An 18,541-nucleotide genomic window follows, 5' to 3' on the forward strand; every position below is an offset into this window, starting at 1 on the left:
ACCCCTTTATCCCTTATACTCAACAACTTGGGAAAGCAAGGACTGAAACAGTAGCACTCTATTAGCTGCTGAGAGGAAGAAGACCTGAGTCATTTGGCTCTGAGAGATAAGACAAGCTGAATTGTCTGGAAAGTTATTAATAGACTTAGGTCCTGGAATCTTAAGCCTCGGAAGTTTCCTGTATACCAGCAGGCTTTCTGACAAAGTGTAGTGCACGTAGCGGTGAGCCAGAGGTTCTATCTCAAACGAGGAGGAAGGTGGGGACCACAGGTGAAGTTGTTCTCTCACTTCCACTTACATATGCATGTGCTCACACTCACAGATGAACAATACACACACACACACACACACACACACACGGACAGACATACACTTTTTTAAAAAGTCAATTCAAAGAGGTCTGTCAGGAACTTCAACAGGACAAACCCACTAGGAAAAATATTACCTGTTGTAGAAACTTCAGAAACAGCAGAAGGCCTGCCTAAAATGTAGCCAGGTAAGTGGTCCTTGAGTTCATTGTTTATGCTATTGTTGTAAGAGTGTCCTTTGCTTCATTAGGCAATAAGATATCGTTAAGCAATGTGTCTTGTCTCTCTTTTTTTAAAAGATTGATTGACTTATTGATTTATTGATTGATTTACTATACATAATAAGTACACTCTGGCTGTTTTCAGACACATTAGGAAATGGCATCGGATCTCATTACAGATGGTTGTGAGCCACCATGCGATTGCTGGGATTTGAACTCAGGACCTTTAGAAGAGTAGTCAGTGTCCTTAACCACTGAGCTATCTCTCCAGCCCATCTTGTCTCCTTTCACAGAGATCTCAAGGATGGAGAAGCAGAAAGGTCTCTAAGAGCCCAGGCCAGTGTATCCCTAATAGGAGGTGTTGGTTATGACTAGCTTATTGCTTAGTCTGGTAGGGAGGGGCCCAGTGAATCTGGTCAGTTTCAGGGACTTCCTGAAGCTATTTTGAATTGTTGACTTTAGTTTTTAAGGAGGTTCCAGAAGCTATTTTGAGTGGTTTATTGCTTAAGGAGCTTCCCACAGGATAGTGTGTTTTTGGAAACCGTTACACAACAGGAGATCTGTGAAATGGCTACATTTTAGAAGCTGTGGTTCTGGGAGCTGGAATACAAATTACTGAAAAGAACTGTATCTTTTGCTCGTCTGTTTTACTGATTAGAACTTTAGTGATACACAGAGGTTGGAATGTTGCAGGTTAGGAGGCAGATTATTTTGTGACATCTTTTTTTTTTTTTTTTTTTATTCTTTTTTTCGGAGCTGGGGACCGAACCCAGGGCCTTGTGCTTCCTAGGCAAGCGCTCTACCACTGAGCTAAATCCCCAACCCCTTGTGACATCTTTATGCCCTTTAACAACTATTGATTGCTCTGCTCTCTACCTGGCCTAACATCTTTGTAACTATACAGTGAGTCATTTAGAGTCTGTGAATAGATCCCTAGTTTCCAATCAACCAAAGGGCTAAGAATGACCTCAGATTAGCATCTGGGCCTATAGCTGAGATCTTTCCCCCTTTGCTGTAGCCTGCTTGTCTGGTGTCCTTAACAACATAACTGAGAAGTGTCTTGTTTTATGTTTTTCTTCTTCATCAAGAGGCTGGAGAGATAGCTAGACGGGTCCTTTATAGAGGACTAGGGTTCAGTTCCCATGTACATAGCTGTCTGCAACTCCAATCCCAGGAGATTTGACCTCTCTTCTGGCCTCTGAGGACACCAGGCACACACGTGGTGCACAAATTTATATGCGGGCAGATACACATAAAATAGATCTTTAAAAAAGAGGGCTGGGGATTTAGCTCAGTGGTAGAGCGCTTACCTAGGAAGCGCAAGGCCCTGGGTTCGGTCCCCAGCTCCGAAAAAAAAAAAAAAAAAAAAAAAAAAAAAAAAAAAAAAAAAGAACACAACTTTATCAAACTGTTACCATGTTGGAACATGAAATTTGGACTAACTTGTCTGTGTTTCTGGGCTAGGGTCACTCCTATTTGGCTCCAGGATAAGCCATTTCTGATCCCCTTTGAGATGAGAGTTGTGATTTTTGCCTCGCAGCAGCGCTGGACTTCACAGTCCCTTCATCAATTCTCACAATGACCCGGTGAAGCAGGTATTTAGAGACTTTAATTCCATGTTTACTCTGCTTTGGAGAGATGAAGTTACAGTGCGGCTTCAATTAGCGTTTCCTTGCGTTTTCCAAAGTTTCCCGATCTGCCCAACTTAGCCTCACTCGGGGGTGTGGTGGGAAAGCAACTCAGTCAGGAGAAGCATCCTAAACAGGAGCCCGCCCCTAGCATTTGCTTTGGCCGACTCCACACAAAGCGGTTCCTCCCTGGGTCCCAGAGCGCGCAGCTTCTGCGCGCTGATTGGTGCGCGCGGCCGGAGCTCCGGCCCCTCCCCGCCCTGGGTCTCATCCTGGCGTCGCTATTGGCTGAGCGACCGTGCGCCCTGAGCTCGCTGCCCCTTTAGCTCCGCCCCTCGGGCTCAGAACTTGCACCAGGTGCCGGCGGTCGCCGCGGGAGCGTGAGTGCTGGGCGCAGAGCTCTAGGACGCGTTGTCGCCGTAAGTGCTGCCTCCAGCGGCCCACAGGCTTCGCGCCGCTCTGCGTAACGGTGGCCAAGAGGCCGAGCGTGGCAGGGGCAGAAGGGAAAGCACGGTCCTGGGCTTGGCCGCGTTCCTTCCCCTCCCCCAGTACACCAGGTAGCACCGAGTCATGGCTCAGGCGGTGCCCAGGGGTCGTGGACTCGCCGGCTGGAGATCGCTTGCCTGAGTGTGAGGCTTGTGGTTAGAGCTCCCAGGCAACCCAGCTTCCGTCTCCCGAGTGAGACGCCCGTGCCCATTGGGGAGAGTCAGCTGCGCATGTCAGTCGGGAGTGCTTTTCCGCTCCTGGCAGTGTGGGACGCCCCCCGGCCTCCCAGCCTCCCCTCCTCTGCTTGCTCCATTTGCTCTAGTCCCTGTCTGCCAGGCCAGCGCGGGACTGGAGATGAGTAGCCACTGGCTGAGGGTATGGGGTCCGGGGGATTCTGTCCTTGGCCACTGTGTACAATCACGGGCAGGTACAGTCTAAGGATGCTCACGCAGGGCTCTCCAAACCCTAAAGCTCAGATCAGAAACCAGGCGCCAACGCGTCCGGATCATTGCCCCAGCGGGCTCTTTCCCTTGGGTGACAAAGTGGGTCAACTCTGCTCTGGTCTCGGGTGGACCTTTGGGACTGTTGGGGTACGACTAGTACTGTGCCTCTTACCTCCCCACATCAGCTCTTGACCTTGACAGGGTCCCGAAGTCTGTCGGGAGCCAGCGGTGGGGCAACTTGTGTGCATGGCTCCGGAGGCTCGGGTTGCCCCACACAGCAGCTGCCAGACTCTAAAGTTCCCAGTTGACCACAACAGTAACTAAATATAGGACCAGCTGGTGCGGCCGAACTGTCGTAGTGGCTCCTTTGCAAAGATCTTAGGGCTGCAGATAACGAAGTTGAGTTCTGACCCTTAAAAGACTGGGCCAGTGCCATGGTCAAAGTTTAAATACCCCAGCCCCAAGTTTGGAATTTAGGTGAGACCAGTTTCAGATCTGGCAGAGAAATTATGCAGTGCTCACAATCATAGCTTCCACAAAGCAGAGTAGCACACTTACCTTCAGTTTATTATATGCAAACTTCCGGTCTATCCTTGTTTGATAACCTATTGATTGGTCATGCCTTAATGTAGGAAGCCCTTAATGGCTTGCAGAGTCTTTCCTTCGAAGTGAATTATCATCAGTTAATTTGCATTAACAGTTTCATTGAGAAAGGGGATGTTTCCATCTCACAACTGGAGCTGCCCCACAATATTGAGAACTTTCCAGAATTCTGCTTGGATTAGTTATGCTCCTCAGAGGACTGCCTACTAGGAAGGCCTCCAGAGATCTGAAATAGACTGCAGGCCTTCTCTCTGTCTCTTTGTCTACCTGTGGCTGGTACCCTATGTGTTCTCTCTCTGGGGTCATGCTACAGGCTACAGGCCCCCCAACCCTAGGCTGTGCTGACATATAACTGGCTCATTCTGTCTCCCAGTGGGAAGCTTGTAGCATCAGCCATGTCCAACCTGTAGCCTGTGGGCCCAGTTCTTCCCAGAAGAGGTAGCAATGCAGCTTAGTAGATGTGCAGCTTAATAAATACCATGTTGCAGTTTCGGAAGGTGGGGGGCGCCTCGAGTCCATACCCTGTCTCTGTCTTTTTCTTGTCTGGCGTGGCTTTTATAGATGGTGACCAGAAGATTTCAAATTTAAACACGTCCTGGGGCTATGTCACAAACTGCAGTGGGGGCCAGGGCGCAGGCGAACAGTCTTGTTCTGTAGCCCAGGCTGACCTGGGATTCGAGGTCTTCCTGTTTCAGCTCTCCTTGTGCATAGGTAACTTGCTACCGTGTCCAGTTTCCTTGAGCATCCTGAGTCTCCCCCACCCAGAATCCTGGTTAAGTGGCGCTGGTGATACCAGAGCCGCTCAGGCCTACGTGGGCCCATGGCTGTTGTTTCTCCCTGACTCCCTGCCGCCACCTCTCTTAAGTGAAGGACTGCCTGGATTCCTGCTTCTAGGAGCCTAGGAGCCTGCAGGGCTGGCCTGGGACCTGTGGATTGTTCTGGTTCCAGAGGGGGCCCAGTGCTTTGATTGTTCAAACAGTGCTGATGCGCGGGGCTCTGGTGAATGGACTCAGTTTGTTCATGGAGCTATGGGGGCAGCCCACAGCCCTGTCTCTCCTTTGAACAGGACAATGGTCTGTCCCTCTTTTTAAAACATAGAGAAGGGAAAGAGAACGCCATGTGTCCCATCTCATCCTTCCCAGACCCCACCAGTACTGGATTAAATGCAGGGCCAGGGGAAAAGGCTCGTTATGCTGCTCCTGAAGTCACTTCTGTACTCCAGTCAGGTCTTGAACTTACAATTCTCTTGCTTCAGGATTACAGGCCTGCGCCACCAGCACCAGCTGTTCTAGGCTTTCTCTCCAAGTTTCTATTAGATATTAAATACATCCCCGTAGGTTAATTGGCTGGTTAGATCCCAAACAGGCCCAGGCTTTGGGGCCAAAGGAGCTGCCAAATACAGTTGGATAGTTTCCTCAGTGGCCTTTGGTGGGGCCAGGAGCCACTCCAACCCCTCAAGGGCGTTCTCCCTCAGCTCTGGAGCCTTGCTACCGTCTCTGGCCCCTGTACGGAATGTACTGTTTCTGTGGAGAGGCGGAAGGGGCTGGAATAGCAGGTTAAGCGCCAGGTTAAGAGTTAGGAGAATTGGGGTTGGGGATTTAGCTCAGTGGTAGAGCGCTTGCCTAGCAAGCGCAAGGCCCTGGGTTCGGTCCTCAGCTCTGAAAAAAAAAAAAAAAAAAAAAAAAAGCCGAACACCAGAATAGCCAGGGCTATGTAGAAAGACACTACCTCAAAGGGGGGAGGAAATCAAATATATCTATATACACATACACACATATTAATGAATTTTTTCAAACTTAAAAGAAAACTCACTTATTTTAGATGGGTGACAGTGGAAGTTGGGAACACAGATTCATCAGAGATGGATAGGTGGGGTCACAAGGAAAGATTTCAACATCGTTAGTCATCAATACAGAACTGCAAATAAAAGCAACAAGAGGTGTCGTCTCACCCCTGAACTGAAAACCATACTGAGTGCTGAAGAAGAGGTCTGGCTTGAGAAGGGTTGTTCTACAGTCAAATCATGCTCACCCTGCATAGTCAAACCTCCCTCAGCCCTGAGCAGTCAAACCCTCCCTCATCACTCACAGCCCAGCAACCGCTTACAGCACTAACCCATTAAAAAACCTTCACGTCTGGGGTTGGGGATTTAGCTCAGTGGTAGAGCGCTTGCCCTAAGCGCGCCAGGCCCTGGTTCGGTCCCCAGCTCGAAAAAAAAAAAAAAAAAAAAAAGAGTTAGGAGAATTGGGGTTGGGGATTTAGCTCAGCGGAAGAGCGCTTGCCTAGCAAGCGCAAGGCCCTGGGTTCAGTCCCCAGCTCTGAAAAAAAAGAAAAAAAAAAAAAAAAGAGTTAGGAGAATTGGGGTGGGGGTCTGTTTCCATCTAACTGGTTGACCTGCTTTCTTGACTCTTCAATTTCCCAGTGAAGGAGTTAAGTAAGGTAAATCTCCTGAGGACCAGTGAGATGGCTCCTTGGGTAAAAGCATTTGTTGCTAAACGTGATGAGCTGAGTCTGATCCAAGAATCTACATTAGAAGGAACACACTCCGGAAAGTTGTCCTCTTACCTCCCAATATGCCTCACAGCACACTCGTGCCTGCCTATGCACATGTGCACACGCAGGCACAAACACGTTCTCAGTTCTCATACACACAAATGTGTGCACACACGCATGTGCACACACACTACACATGCACACATTCTCTCCCTCTCACACACACGCGCACACACACACGCATACGCATGCTCTTGCCTGCACTCACGCAGGCACACACGCACGCACGCACATGCATGTACTCATTAGTAAAATTAAAAAAATAAAGATAGATGAGTCCCTTCAATTTTGACGGCACTAATTCAGGTCTGGGGGGTTGGGCTAAGAAGGTACATATTGGGGGTGGTGGGGTCCCATTTGCCATACCCTCCCCCGCCAATCACTCACTGGCCCGTGCTCTGCAGACTATTTTAGGCGTGTGAACTTAGGATCCTGTTCAGATTGGACCCTTATCTTAGACATGTTGAAACGTGGACTTGCATGCAGGTTTCAAACCCAAATGGTGTGTGATGGCCATGAAGAGGAGCATCGGGTGGATGTGCTCCCGGGCCAGTGGGGGAGGGGCGGGTGGGGCGGGGCTAGAAAGATTTTTATTTTCTTTTGTTTGTTTTGAGACAGGATCTCTATATCATGTAGCTCTGGCTGTCTGGAAACTCATTTTGTGGATCAGAGCAGGCAGGCCTTGAACTCCCCAGTGCTGGCATTATTAAGTGTGTGTCACCATGGCCAGCTAGAGAGAGACATTTTGAAGCTCCTAAACAACCCGAGTGACTTGTGCTGAGTCCTTAATTACCCTGGAAGCTCAGAGGGAGGAGGGACCTCCAAGGCGAGGCAGGACCAATCAGGGGACACTTTCTGGGAGTGGAGCGATGGGATCCTTACTCATTCCTCGAGGATGAGTTCTCCCCAGGTGTTTGCTTAGAGTCCTCTGGGTCATCCGAGGAAGATTCATCGCTGGCGTCACACCTGCACGTGCCACAGGCTCCTGTACCCTCTCAGCTGGCTTTGGTTGAGGGTTTATGAGTTCTGGACTCAGAGTGAGGCAGGCTCGCGTCCTTGGCACAGTCATGCACACCCACCAAGAGAGATGCTATAGGCTCCATTGTAGCTGAGACCTACTCCGACCCGGCCCAGCTACTCAGTGGTAGAATTGGATCTTTGGCCTTTCCCATGGCCAGGATGTTCTGGCCCTTCAGTGGGACACACATGCTGGGTACCTTTGTCCTCCTGCGCTTGACCTTACCTGCCCCTGTCTGGCCAGCTCCGAACACTGTCCCCATACCTCTTCTTTCTGTCCCTATTCTTCTGTCTCTGGTCTCTGACTAGGGTGGATTTGTTGACACTCCCTTCATAGCTACTGAGTTCAGGACTGGGGACAGGGCCAGGAGAGACAGAGGAGAGAAGAGGGCCTTTAAGCATTGCTTGTGAGTTCCTTCCTCTGTATGATGACTTAGGTGATTTTCAGAGGCGAACACCAAGTATGGAGTGACACAGACCCGATTATAGCCCCATCACTTTGAACTTGTCCCGGGTACCTAACCGTTATTTGTGCCTTGTAATAACAGAGTCTTGGTTACTTCTATGTCTTTTTCATTTCCTTATTTATCTATTTAGTTGAGACAAGATGTCATGTTAGCCTAGGCTGGCCTTGAATTTATTTATTTTTTTTTTTTTTTTAGTTCTTTTTTTCGGAGCTGGGGACCGAACCCAGGGCCTTACGCTTCCTAGGCAAGCGCTCTACCACTGAGCTAAATCCCCAACCCCTGGCCTTGAATTTATTATGTAGCCAAGGATGACCTTGAAATTCTAACCTCAAACTTCCTAATACTTGGAAAACAGGCACATCTCCCCATGCCTGGTTTATTTGGTGCTGGGAATTGAACCCAGGTAAGAATTGTACCAGCTAAGCTGCATCTCCGGCTTATTTTTCCATTTTTAAAAAAATGTATATGGTGTTTCATCTGCACGTATATCTGTGCACCATGCGTATGTCTGGCACCTGGTGCCTTCAGAAGCCAAAAGAAGCTTATGAGCTACCATGCGGGCACTGGGAATTGGACTCAGGTCTTGTAGAAGAGCAGCCAGTGCTGGTAATCACTGAGCCATCTCCCCAGCTGCACCCCCCGCCCCCCTTAAACATCTCCCCAGGGATCCAATTTCTCTTCTGTTTTAGGGTTTTCTTGCTGTGACAAAACACCATGACTAAAAAGCAAATGAAGGAGGAAAGGGTTTATTTGACTTTTACTTCCAAGTCATTGGAGGGAGTCGGGGCAGGAACTCAAGCAGGGCTGGAACCTGGAGGCAGGAGCTGATGCAGAGGCCATGGAGCAGTGATGCTCACTGGTTTGCTCCCCTGGCTTGTTCAGCCTGCTTTCTTAAAGAACCCAGGACCACCAGGCCAGAGGTGGTGCCAGCCACCCTGGGCTGGGCTCTCTCACTAATTGAGAAAATGCCTTACAGCTGGATCTCATGGAGGTTTTCGTCAACCGGGATTCCTTCCTCTCGGATGACTCTTTTTTTTTTTTTGGATCTTTTTTTTGGAGCTGGGGACCCAACCCAGGGCCTTATGCTTCCCTTCAGGCAAGTGCTCTACCACTGAGCTAAATCCCCAACCCCTCTCTCGGATGACTCTTAACATTCGTCAAGTAGGCACACAAAACCAACCAGTACACCTTCTTATTTCCAGCCCTCTCTTTTGCCTGCAGATAAACTCCAAAGCAAGCTGAGAATGAGGTAACCTTCCCTCTTACCTGGCACGCAGGTAGGGTCTTCCTAGAGACCACCCACCTGCAGGCTCCAAGGTCCGTTTGCCTTGGCACCACGCTTCCTGCCGTGTAGTAGGAACCTGGTAAATGGGGGTGGTCAGCGGGATACCTGGCCTCGTTGTGTTGATTGAGCCCTGACTGGGAGGCTGCAGAATAGACGGGTGTCTCTCTCTCCAGTAGTTAGCTGACCTGGCCTCTTCCCCAATGCCCCACCTGTTGAGTCACAGGTCGTTTGAGTCCTCACATCTGCCTGGCCACTGGCTTAAGTTCTATGTATGGTGAGGTCATGTGTATATGGTGAGGTCACGTGTGTTGATCTTCTCAGGAAAGTGGTAAAGCCCAGCTGCCCTCACCCTCTGGGTGGCAGATCAGAGCAGCCTCTGCAAAGGTTAAGCTGGATGTAGCCTAGGTTCGAGAGGATGAAGAGGGGAGGGGGAGTTGGAGGGGGAGAGGGAGGAGGTGATGAGAGGCCTGGGAACTCCTTGTAGCTTCTTGTTGGCCTGGCCTGGGTTCCTAGGGAGGAGAATATTGTTCACGGGACCCTAGCAGGCGGGTGCTTCATGGTCCTGTGTCTTCCCCAGGCACAGACCCCTTTGTGAGTAGCAGACCGGCCTGGAGGCTGGGAGCCAAACACCCACGTCTGCATGCTGAGGAAGATGGGGGAGGCCGTGGCCAGAGTTGCAAGGAAGGTCAACGAGACTGTGGAAAGCAGCTCAGATACCCTGGGTAAGTGAGGCCTGGCTCTTCTACTCTGTGGCTGGCTTGTGAACTCAGAGATGGCTCAGAAAGAGATGAAGGGGACAGAAGTGTGTGGCCAGGAGGACAAACTCTGCATGGAACTTTCACTACAGTTGTGGTAGTTGTGGGTACTGTGTCCTAGCTTATAGTTTGTTCTTTGGTTTTTGTTTGTTTGTTTGTTTGTTTGTTTCAGTTTGTGTTTTTGTTTTTGAGACAAGATTTCTTTGTGTAGTCCTGGCTGTCCTGGAACTAGCGCTCAATACCAAGCTGGCCTTGAACTCACAAAAGATCCGTCTGCCTCTGCCTCCCGGGTGCTGGGATTAACCGTGTGCACCAGCACTGCCTAGCCTAGACTTTGCTCTTGTTTTGGGTGCTGGTCAAAGAAATTGGGAGCGTGCTGGGTTGTGGATTCTGCCTGCTTAGACAACTTCAGTGACCTGTATGTGTGCGTATGTTCCCTTGAACTGTCTTAAAACATCATTCTGGACATGCATGAGTCACCCCATGTTGGAAGCCTCTTGAGTGGCTAGCCTGTGTGGGCTTTTGGGTTCTCCCAGCTGGAAGTCACTTTCACACTCCACTGTCGTGACATACATTTTTTAAAAAAGAATTTGAATCGATCATAGCGTTTCAGCCTTTTACTCGCACTGAGACTCCAAGCATTTAGGCAAGCCATCCGTCTAATTGAGTTCTGTAGATGTGAATGACAGGAGAGACCAGGGAGGTCAAACAATTATCTTTGTGTATGTATGACTTTGTGTGCGCCTGCGCCTGTGTGAACATGAGTAACTGGTGTTTGAATAGTACTTGTGTGTTCTGTATATACATAAGTGTGTATGTGCCTGTGTGTGTGCATGTGCACGTATGCACATGTGTATGAGTTCACAGGAATATCAGTGCCCCTGAAGGGACTCAGGCATGTTGACTTATGGGAACCCAGATTGCTAGAGCAAGCATATCCCTGCCTATGGGGTGAGAGTGCATATGGCTGAGGTGGGCTTGAATTGACAGAGATGGATTTTCCAGGCATGTGGGGGTTTGTGTGCACATGTGTGTGTTTTCGTAACAAGGAAGTGTTTTGGTGATGGTTATTGTTGGAGCAGAGACCCAGGTGTGAGCTCCCTTTCAGGTGTGTCTGGAATGCAGGCTCCGAGTCAGACGATGACAGGGACTAGAGAAGCAGTCAACCTTCCTACAGGCTTGGCCACTGCCTTTTCCAGGAAGCCCTGAGTTTTATCCCATCCACCCTTCCTCCTCTGTGGTCACCCATTTGGCATTCTTAGAGGGCAGGAACACCATGGCCTTTTTTTTCACCAAGTATCTGGCTGGAATGGAATGCTATGTTATAGGGACCAGACTGGCCTTTGAACTCACGGCAATGTGCCTGTCTCTACCCCCTGAGTGCTGGTGTTAAAGGTACCTGGCAGCACGTGCAGTTGACTGTGTGGTGTTCTGCACCCGCTCTCTGAACCTAGTACGGCATTAGGCACCATGCTGGTATGTGGAGGGTTTGCTGAGCTGGGCCAAAGGATGACAGGTTGTCAGGAAGTGGGAAGGTTTCTGCTGGTTTTGGAGGGAGCCTTAGGGACACCTGCGAACTGTGGCCCTCTAGAATTCTGGAGTCACCCTCAGCTTTCAAGACTCTCTGCTTGGCTTTGGGCTGTTGGGTCCTGGATGTGAATCTTCCCTCTTCCACCTACCAGCTTGGCATCTTACCAGGTCACCTACCCTAAAGTGGGGATGGTAATCGTGTCCTCCTCACGGGGTGGTTAGGGACAATTAAACCTGTCAGTTGCTTGAGATGCAGGAAGCTTGATAATCGGAAGCTATTATTTTTAATTTTTCTCTCACACCCAGAGGTAGAGGTGGAGGCTAAGTCCTCGGTGACACAAACACATCTCCACAGGTGCCAATCATCCGGGTGACACAGGCCTACTTCACATTCCCTCTGAGAGGACCAGTGCAGTATATGTTGGCATGTCTCTCTAAGGTGGCAGGGCTGGAGGGACCGGGCGGCTCCTTCTCATCCATAACTGGATGTGTGGGACACAGTAGGCCATGAGAGTGCTCTGGGGGGGGGGCAGCTAAAGAGGGAGAACTGAACTCTGACCCCAGAGGCTTCTAGGTGGAAGCAGCCGCTCTAAGGGGACAGAAAAAAGGGACTGTGTGGAGCTGACTGGGAGAGTCCCCTGCCGAGTTAGAGTTGTCACCTCAACCTTCAGGAGGTGTTTTTGAGGGGTGATACCCCCGACCCCAAACACCATGTTGCAAAATCTGGAACTCCAGAGACCAGCGGTTACAAATGCATGTGTGCAGTGATCAGGTGCAGAGGTCAGCAAGCGAGCAGGAGTAGGGTCTGTCTAGGTAACGTGTGGGGGATGGTTAGGGTAGAACATGGTGCACCAGCTTCTGCACCGGCGAGGGTCCATGCCCACTGAGGAACCCAAGGCACCTCCAGCCACCCTGCCAGGCCACTGCGGTGCCATCCTGGTTTTGGAGCCCGCGCTGAGGACATGGGAGCTGAGTCCTTCTCTGTACAACACAGCCTTGGTGTAAAGCGGTAGCTACTGATTGCCAGGACTCTGAGGACAGCAAAGTTCCAGTCAGCATGGGAGAGCCCACGGCTGGCCATGAAGGTCCTGCTGAAGCTGGAGACTTTCCTGACGCACGAATTGGGCCTGTAAAGTCAAGGTCGGACTGTACATGCCTTGTCATCCTTTCACTGACCACAGAAGCGAAACGTGAGACCTGAGGACTCTGAGCTCCCCATCAGTCTGCCTTTTGCCTTTTGGAGGGTGACCTGACCAGGCTTAAACAGTCTGAAGGATCTGGGCTTTAAGAAGCACCCACATATTGAGCACCTACTGTGTGTCACCAGTCTGGGAAAACAAAAACACAAAAACAAGGCCTGGTTAGATGGCTCAGTGTATAAAGAGGCTCAGTTCAAGGATCCAAGCGTAACCTCAGACCCTACGGCAGGAGAGACCCAAGTTCTATAGGTTCAGACCTCTACGTGGGTCCTGTGACATTTGGGTGTATACACACAGACACACAGACACACACACACACACACACACACACTCTCTCTCTCTCTCTTTCTCTCTCTCTCTCTCTCTCTCTCTTTTTTTTTTTTCGGAGCTGGGGACCGAACCCCTAGGCAAGCGCTCTACCACTGAGCTAAATCCCCAACCCACACACACTCTTTTTAAAAGATGTTCTTTGTTTGAGGTCTATCCTGATGGGGCTTCCTTAGTAGCCACACATCGTTGGAAACGCCTCATATAGTAACTTGTGGTTTTGCTTGACTCGCAGGACTGTTTGTTAGGTCTGTGGGAAGGAACTACAAGACAGCTAACAAAGTACAAAACCGATGTGCAATTTTGGTTTTGTTTCTAGAAGCACTGGCATTTCCTTCATAAAGATTAGGATTCTGAGTGTTAGGAATGGATATGAAAGACTCTACAGAGATGTTGGGTGTCACAAGGGAAACTTACCTTAAAATGGTTTTTAAAGCTAATTGAAGAAGGGTCCCTAAAGTAAATTGAAGAAATCCACAAATCTTCTGGCTAAGAACTTAGAAGTTGCCAATGACTGTTGGAAAAGACAGATAAAAGAGGGCTAAAAAGCACAACTGGATGCCCTTGAGAAAGGACTATTTTCAGAGTGCCTGGATGGACAGCAAAGAAATCAAACCAACCACTTAAATAAAAATTTATTGACAATAAATAATTTTATACATTAAAAAAGAACCCTTAACACACACACACACACACACACACACACACACAAAAAGATGTTCTTTGATGAAGTACACACTGCTCTTTTTTTCAAAATATATTTTTGGACTGGAGAGACGACTCAGCGGTTAAAAGCACTGGCTGCTTTTCCAGAGGTCCCGAGTTCAAATCCCAGCAACCACATGGGTGGCTCACAACCATCTGTTTTGTTTTTTTTGTTTTTTTGTTTTTTTTCTTTTTCTTTTTTTTTCGGAGCTGGGGACCAAACCCAGGGCCTTGTGCTTGCTAGGCGAGCGCTCTACCACTGAACTAAATCCCCAACCCCGCAACCATCTGTTAATGGGATCTGATGCCCTCTTCTGGTGTGTCTGAAGAGAGTGACAGTATACTCATATGAAAGAAAAAGAAAGGAGGAAAGAAGGAGAGAGAGAGAGAGAGAGAGAGAGGCATACACACACACACACACACACACACACACACACACACACACACACACACAGGCCTGTGATTTCAGAATCTATGAGGAATTTTTTTCTCCAGTGTAGAGGCAAAGAAAGATAAGACGAACAGATAGACAGACAGACAGACAGACAGACAGACACACACACACACACACACACACACACACACACACACACACACACACACACACAGAGCCTTCTTCCTAGCACAACCTTTTGCTGAAGGTCACATACTTTAAAACCCCCAGCTCCCTGCAGGGACATGGCCTCAGCTTGGTACCTTGATAGGCCCAGTATGCCTTCTTCCTGCCCACCATTCTGCCTCCCCAGTTTCTCTACTCCCCAGGTACTTGTGTGGGCACTTTGCCAATCCTGACTCATTTAACTGTCTTGAGAACTTTAGGACGTTAAAATCCTGTTTTAAAGGAGATGAAACAGGCGTGTTTTGTTTTTTCAATTTTATTTTTCTTGGATATTTTATTTATTTACATTTCAGATGTTATCCCCTTTCCCCCCTCTCTGTACCCGGTCCCTGCTGCCCCTGCAGCTTGAATGTTTTAAAAGGGCAGTCTATTCCCTATGTGAGACTACTTTTTGTTTTTTTTAAGTTTTGTGACAACGTGTCACTGTGTAACCCAAACTCAAGCATGCTGACCCCCAAACTCATTCAATGGCCTAGGCTAGCTTTGACCTCACTGGATGGCCCAAGCTGGCCTTGAACTTACAGTGACGTTCCTGCCTCAGCCTCTCAGATGCTGGAAATAAAAGCATATATCACATCATGCTGTGGGAATTTTACAGACACAGCTAGGCACAGAGTATGGGTGACTTTGCTGTTGATCCCGCTGAGTGGAGGTGAAACCACAGCTCATCCAGCCCTGTGTGGTTCAGAGCCCGACATGGCAAACACTCTGACGCCCTATGAGGGGGCAGGGGCTCAGCAGCTGGAGTCTACCCTAGCCTGTCTCCTCTTATGTCTCAGAAACACCCCTGTGAGCCTGCCTTTCCTTTCCTTTTTTTCTTTCATTCCTCTTCAAGGAATCACTATGTAGTCCTTTAAAATTTTTTTAAATTTATTTTATGTGTATGAGTACTCTAGCTGCATGTACACCTGCATGCCAGAAGAGGGCGCCAGATCACATTACAATTGGTCATGAGCCACCATGTGGTTGCTGGGGATTGAACTCAGGACCTCTGGAAGAGCAGACTTGTGCTCTTAACCTCTGAGCCATCTTTCCAGCCCCTCACTAGGTTGTCCTAACTAGGCTGGAACTTGCTCCATAAACCAGGCTGACCTTGAACTTGCAGAGATCCTCTTGCCTCTGCCTTTGCCTCCCAAAGCGTACCACCATATTTGCCTTACAGTTTTAATTATGTGTACCTGTGTGTGCTCGAAAATACAGATGCCCTCAAAAGTCAGAGGAGAGCATTGGGTCCTCTAGAGCTGGAGTTACAGACAACTGTTTTCCGAAAGAGCAGCAAGTGCTCTTTAAAAAAGTAATAAAGAAACCTTTTTTATTTAAGTTTTTTTGTGGGTTACCCTGTCCCTTCAGTTTTGCCTTTTACCCTTGTACCTTGCCCCCAACCCCAAATAAAAAACACACAGACAGACAAACAGAAACAAAGCATAGAAAACATCTCTTCATGGAAGCTGTGTGTCCCACAGTGTACCCCTCTGTCCGAACAGCTTCACTTGCAGTGTGCAAATGTTAATTGCAATGAGTCATTAGTCTGATCTGAGATATTTGGGTTCTGTGTCGCCATCAGAATTGGGTCCTTACCAGGCTTCCTCCCTGTTATTCTGTTGCCCTGTGTCATGGAGATCAGAACTGGCCATTCATGCATCCCAACCATTTGCAGATGATACAGATTTTAGGGTGGGCCAACTCAGAGCCCTGGATCTGGGCCTGGGTGGTAGCTGGTTAGCACTGGCTCTCCTTCATTCACAGCACCAGGGTGAGCTCCCCGCACTGCTCACGGTAGACCACCCGATGCTGCCATCTGCAGGAGCAGGGTCAGCTGTCACGCCCTTGGGCCTGGCTCACCCGCACCCACGACTCCAGAGCCAGCGCCACTGCGCTGCCCAGGCAAGGCTTAGGGCCCACTCTCCTGAGTGCTGCAGCCTGTGAGGGGCTGGGCCAGTTCTCGACTACCTCAGTGGGGAGGGTGAGAGGGCACCATCACCCCCCTGGAACCCCTGCCACCTCATGGCAGAACCAACTTTTCTCTCTCTTGCTCACACCTTTGGGATCAGCTCAATCAGGCCACCAAGGCCAGCCCAGGTCAAGGTGTAGGGTCTGTTCTCTTGAGTGCTGCAGCCAGTAAAAAAGTGACGCTGGTTCTCCAGAGCCCTGCAGCCAGCGAGGGGCGCAGACCATTCTGCACCGCCCCTGGACATCCACATGGTCCCTCGGCATCTGCCCCAGCCAGGGATGTCCCCTTGTTCTCTAGTCTAGTATGAGCCACGGACATTGACACCGACCCTGCTGCAGCACAGCCAGTGACCTGGACATGGGACTCAGCAGCAGCTCAGGCTGGGACCTCACCATGGCAGGGCTCACAACAGACTCCTCCTCTCCACCCTCGACTTTCCAGTTCTGTCTCCTCATAATAAAGCTCAGGCTGCTCCGTTTCTCTCTCTCTCCCATCTGTCTACCACATCCTCACACAGTGTGGTGGCTCCTGTGGTAGCCTGGCTAGCCCCCGGGTGACGTCCTCTGGCAAGCTCATGTCTGTGGCCCACCTGTGCAGTGCACCGGAGGGCGGGTCCTCGGGTGGCGTTGGACCACAGGTGTCTCATCCGTCTTCCTCCTCCTGCTCTGCACCTCGTGGTAGAAGGCAGGGTTTGTGTGTCTGTGGCCTGCTTGCGCTATGGAGCAGAGGACAGGTCTGTGTGCGCCTTTCCCTGCCAAACCGCATGGCATGACGGAACACAGCTCCTGTCCGTCTTCCTCCTCTCGCACTCGGCTGCCCGGATTTGATTCGATTTGACGTTTAAGGAGACCTAGGCATAAAACAGCTTTGGCCACCAAGCCGGGCATCAAGCTCGGATGAACAAAGGACTGTCAACCGCTCTACCCCTGACTGATACGGGAACAACAAAATGCCTCTTCGCCCACTGCCAGGGCCCAGCAAGTGTTCTTAGCCACTGAGCCATCCCACCAGCCCCCATCCTTAGCACTTTTAATTTTTGTTTTGTGACAGTTTCATTAAGGTTGTCTAGCCTGGTCCTGAGCATGCAATCATCCGTACTGCTTTAGCCTCCCACAAGGCTGGGACTCCCGCCAGCCACCTCTCCTCAGCAGCCTGTGTGATTTGCACCCTGGCGTGCGAGAACCCGTGGGCTGCTTCTTTCTCCCCTGAGTGGGGTTAGTGGTGTGGATGTAGCTGCAATCCGACTGGAGGACATGTGGATGATTTCTAGGTTTCCCACATCCTTAATGTGTCATCGATGCTGACGTGAAGGTTTTTTTTTTTTTTTCTTTTCTTTTTTTTTTTGGAGCTGGGGACCGAACCCAGGGCCTTGCGCTTGCTAGGCAAGCGCTCTACCACTGAGCTAAATCCCCAACCCCAGGCGTGAAGGTTTTTTAATGGGTTAGTGCTGTAAGCGGTTGCTGGGCTGTGAGTGATGAGGGAGGGTTTGACTGCTCAGGGCTGAGGGAGGTTTGACTATGCAGGGTGAGCATGATTTGACTGTAGAACAACCCTTCTCAAGCCAGACCTCTTCTTCAGCACTCAGTATGGTTTTCAGTTCAGGGGTGAGACGACACCTCTTGTTGCTTTATTTGCAGTTCTGTATTGATGACTAACGATGTTGAAATCTTTCCTTGTGACCCCACCTATCCATCTCTGATGAATCTGTGTTCCCAACTTCCACTGTCACCCATCTAAAATAAGTGAGTTTTCTTTAAGTTTGAAAAATTCATTAATATGTGTGCGTATGTGTATATAGATATATTTGATTTCCTCCCCCCTTTGAGGTAGTGTCTTTCTACATAGCCCTGGCTATTCTGGTGTTCGGGCTTTTTTTTTTTTTTTTTTTTTTCAGAGCTGAGGACCGAACCCAGGGGCCTTGAGCTTGGCAAGCGCTCTACCACTGAGCTAAATCCCCAGCCCCAGCCCTGGCTCTTCTGGAACTCAATGAGATCTATTTGCTTTTTGCCTTCTGAATGCTAGGACTAAAGGCATGGGCCATCCTGCCCAGATTTAGAAACATTATATTCTTTAAACGTTACATTTATTCTCTGTTTATTATTGGGTGGTGCCCATGCATGCCATAGTGATTACGTAGAGGTCAGAGAACAACTTCTCTCCTTCCCCCAGGCTTCCTGGGGTCAGAGTTCAGTTCATCTGTCTTGGTGGTAGCGCCTGTATCTGCTGAGCCGTCTTGCTGGTGCCTAGTCCTTTATGTATTCTACAGTCAGTTCTGTTTCACAATTTTAATTTTTTTAATTAAAGTTTGACATTAAAGTCTGGCTATGTAGTCCAGGCTGGACTGCAGCTCCTCCTGCCTCAGCCTCCTGAATGCTGGGATCCTATGTGTTCTCTTATCATGTCCGGTCAGATGTGTTTGGCTAGCTCAGTTTCTGGACTCCGTC

At 49.5% G+C, this 18,541-nt stretch overlaps 1 protein-coding gene and 1 non-coding gene across 2 annotated transcripts in view; both read left to right on the forward strand.

Moving 5' to 3' along the window:
* The first annotated feature begins 2,483 nt into the window (after positions 1–2,483).
* Lrrc20 (leucine rich repeat containing 20) overlaps positions 2,484–18,541 on the forward strand; it is a 101,659-nt gene continuing 85,601 nt past the window's right edge. The window contains exons 1-2 of the mRNA XM_032888819.1: positions 2,484–2,576; positions 9,589–9,733. Coding sequence (XP_032744710.1) covers positions 9,652–9,733 — 82 coding nt within the window. The 5' untranslated portion in view covers positions 2,484–2,576; positions 9,589–9,651. The remainder of the gene's footprint in view (positions 2,577–9,588; positions 9,734–18,541) is intronic.
* Positions 12,968–13,098, forward strand: LOC116887788. The gene has a single exon (XR_004386284.1). It is a non-coding gene; the product is annotated as a small nucleolar RNA SNORA18 (small nucleolar RNA).

Source organism: Rattus rattus, chromosome 18 (genome assembly GCF_011064425.1).
Source record: "Rattus rattus isolate New Zealand chromosome 18, Rrattus_CSIRO_v1, whole genome shotgun sequence".
Lineage (NCBI taxonomy): Eukaryota > Metazoa > Chordata > Mammalia > Rodentia > Muridae > Rattus > Rattus rattus.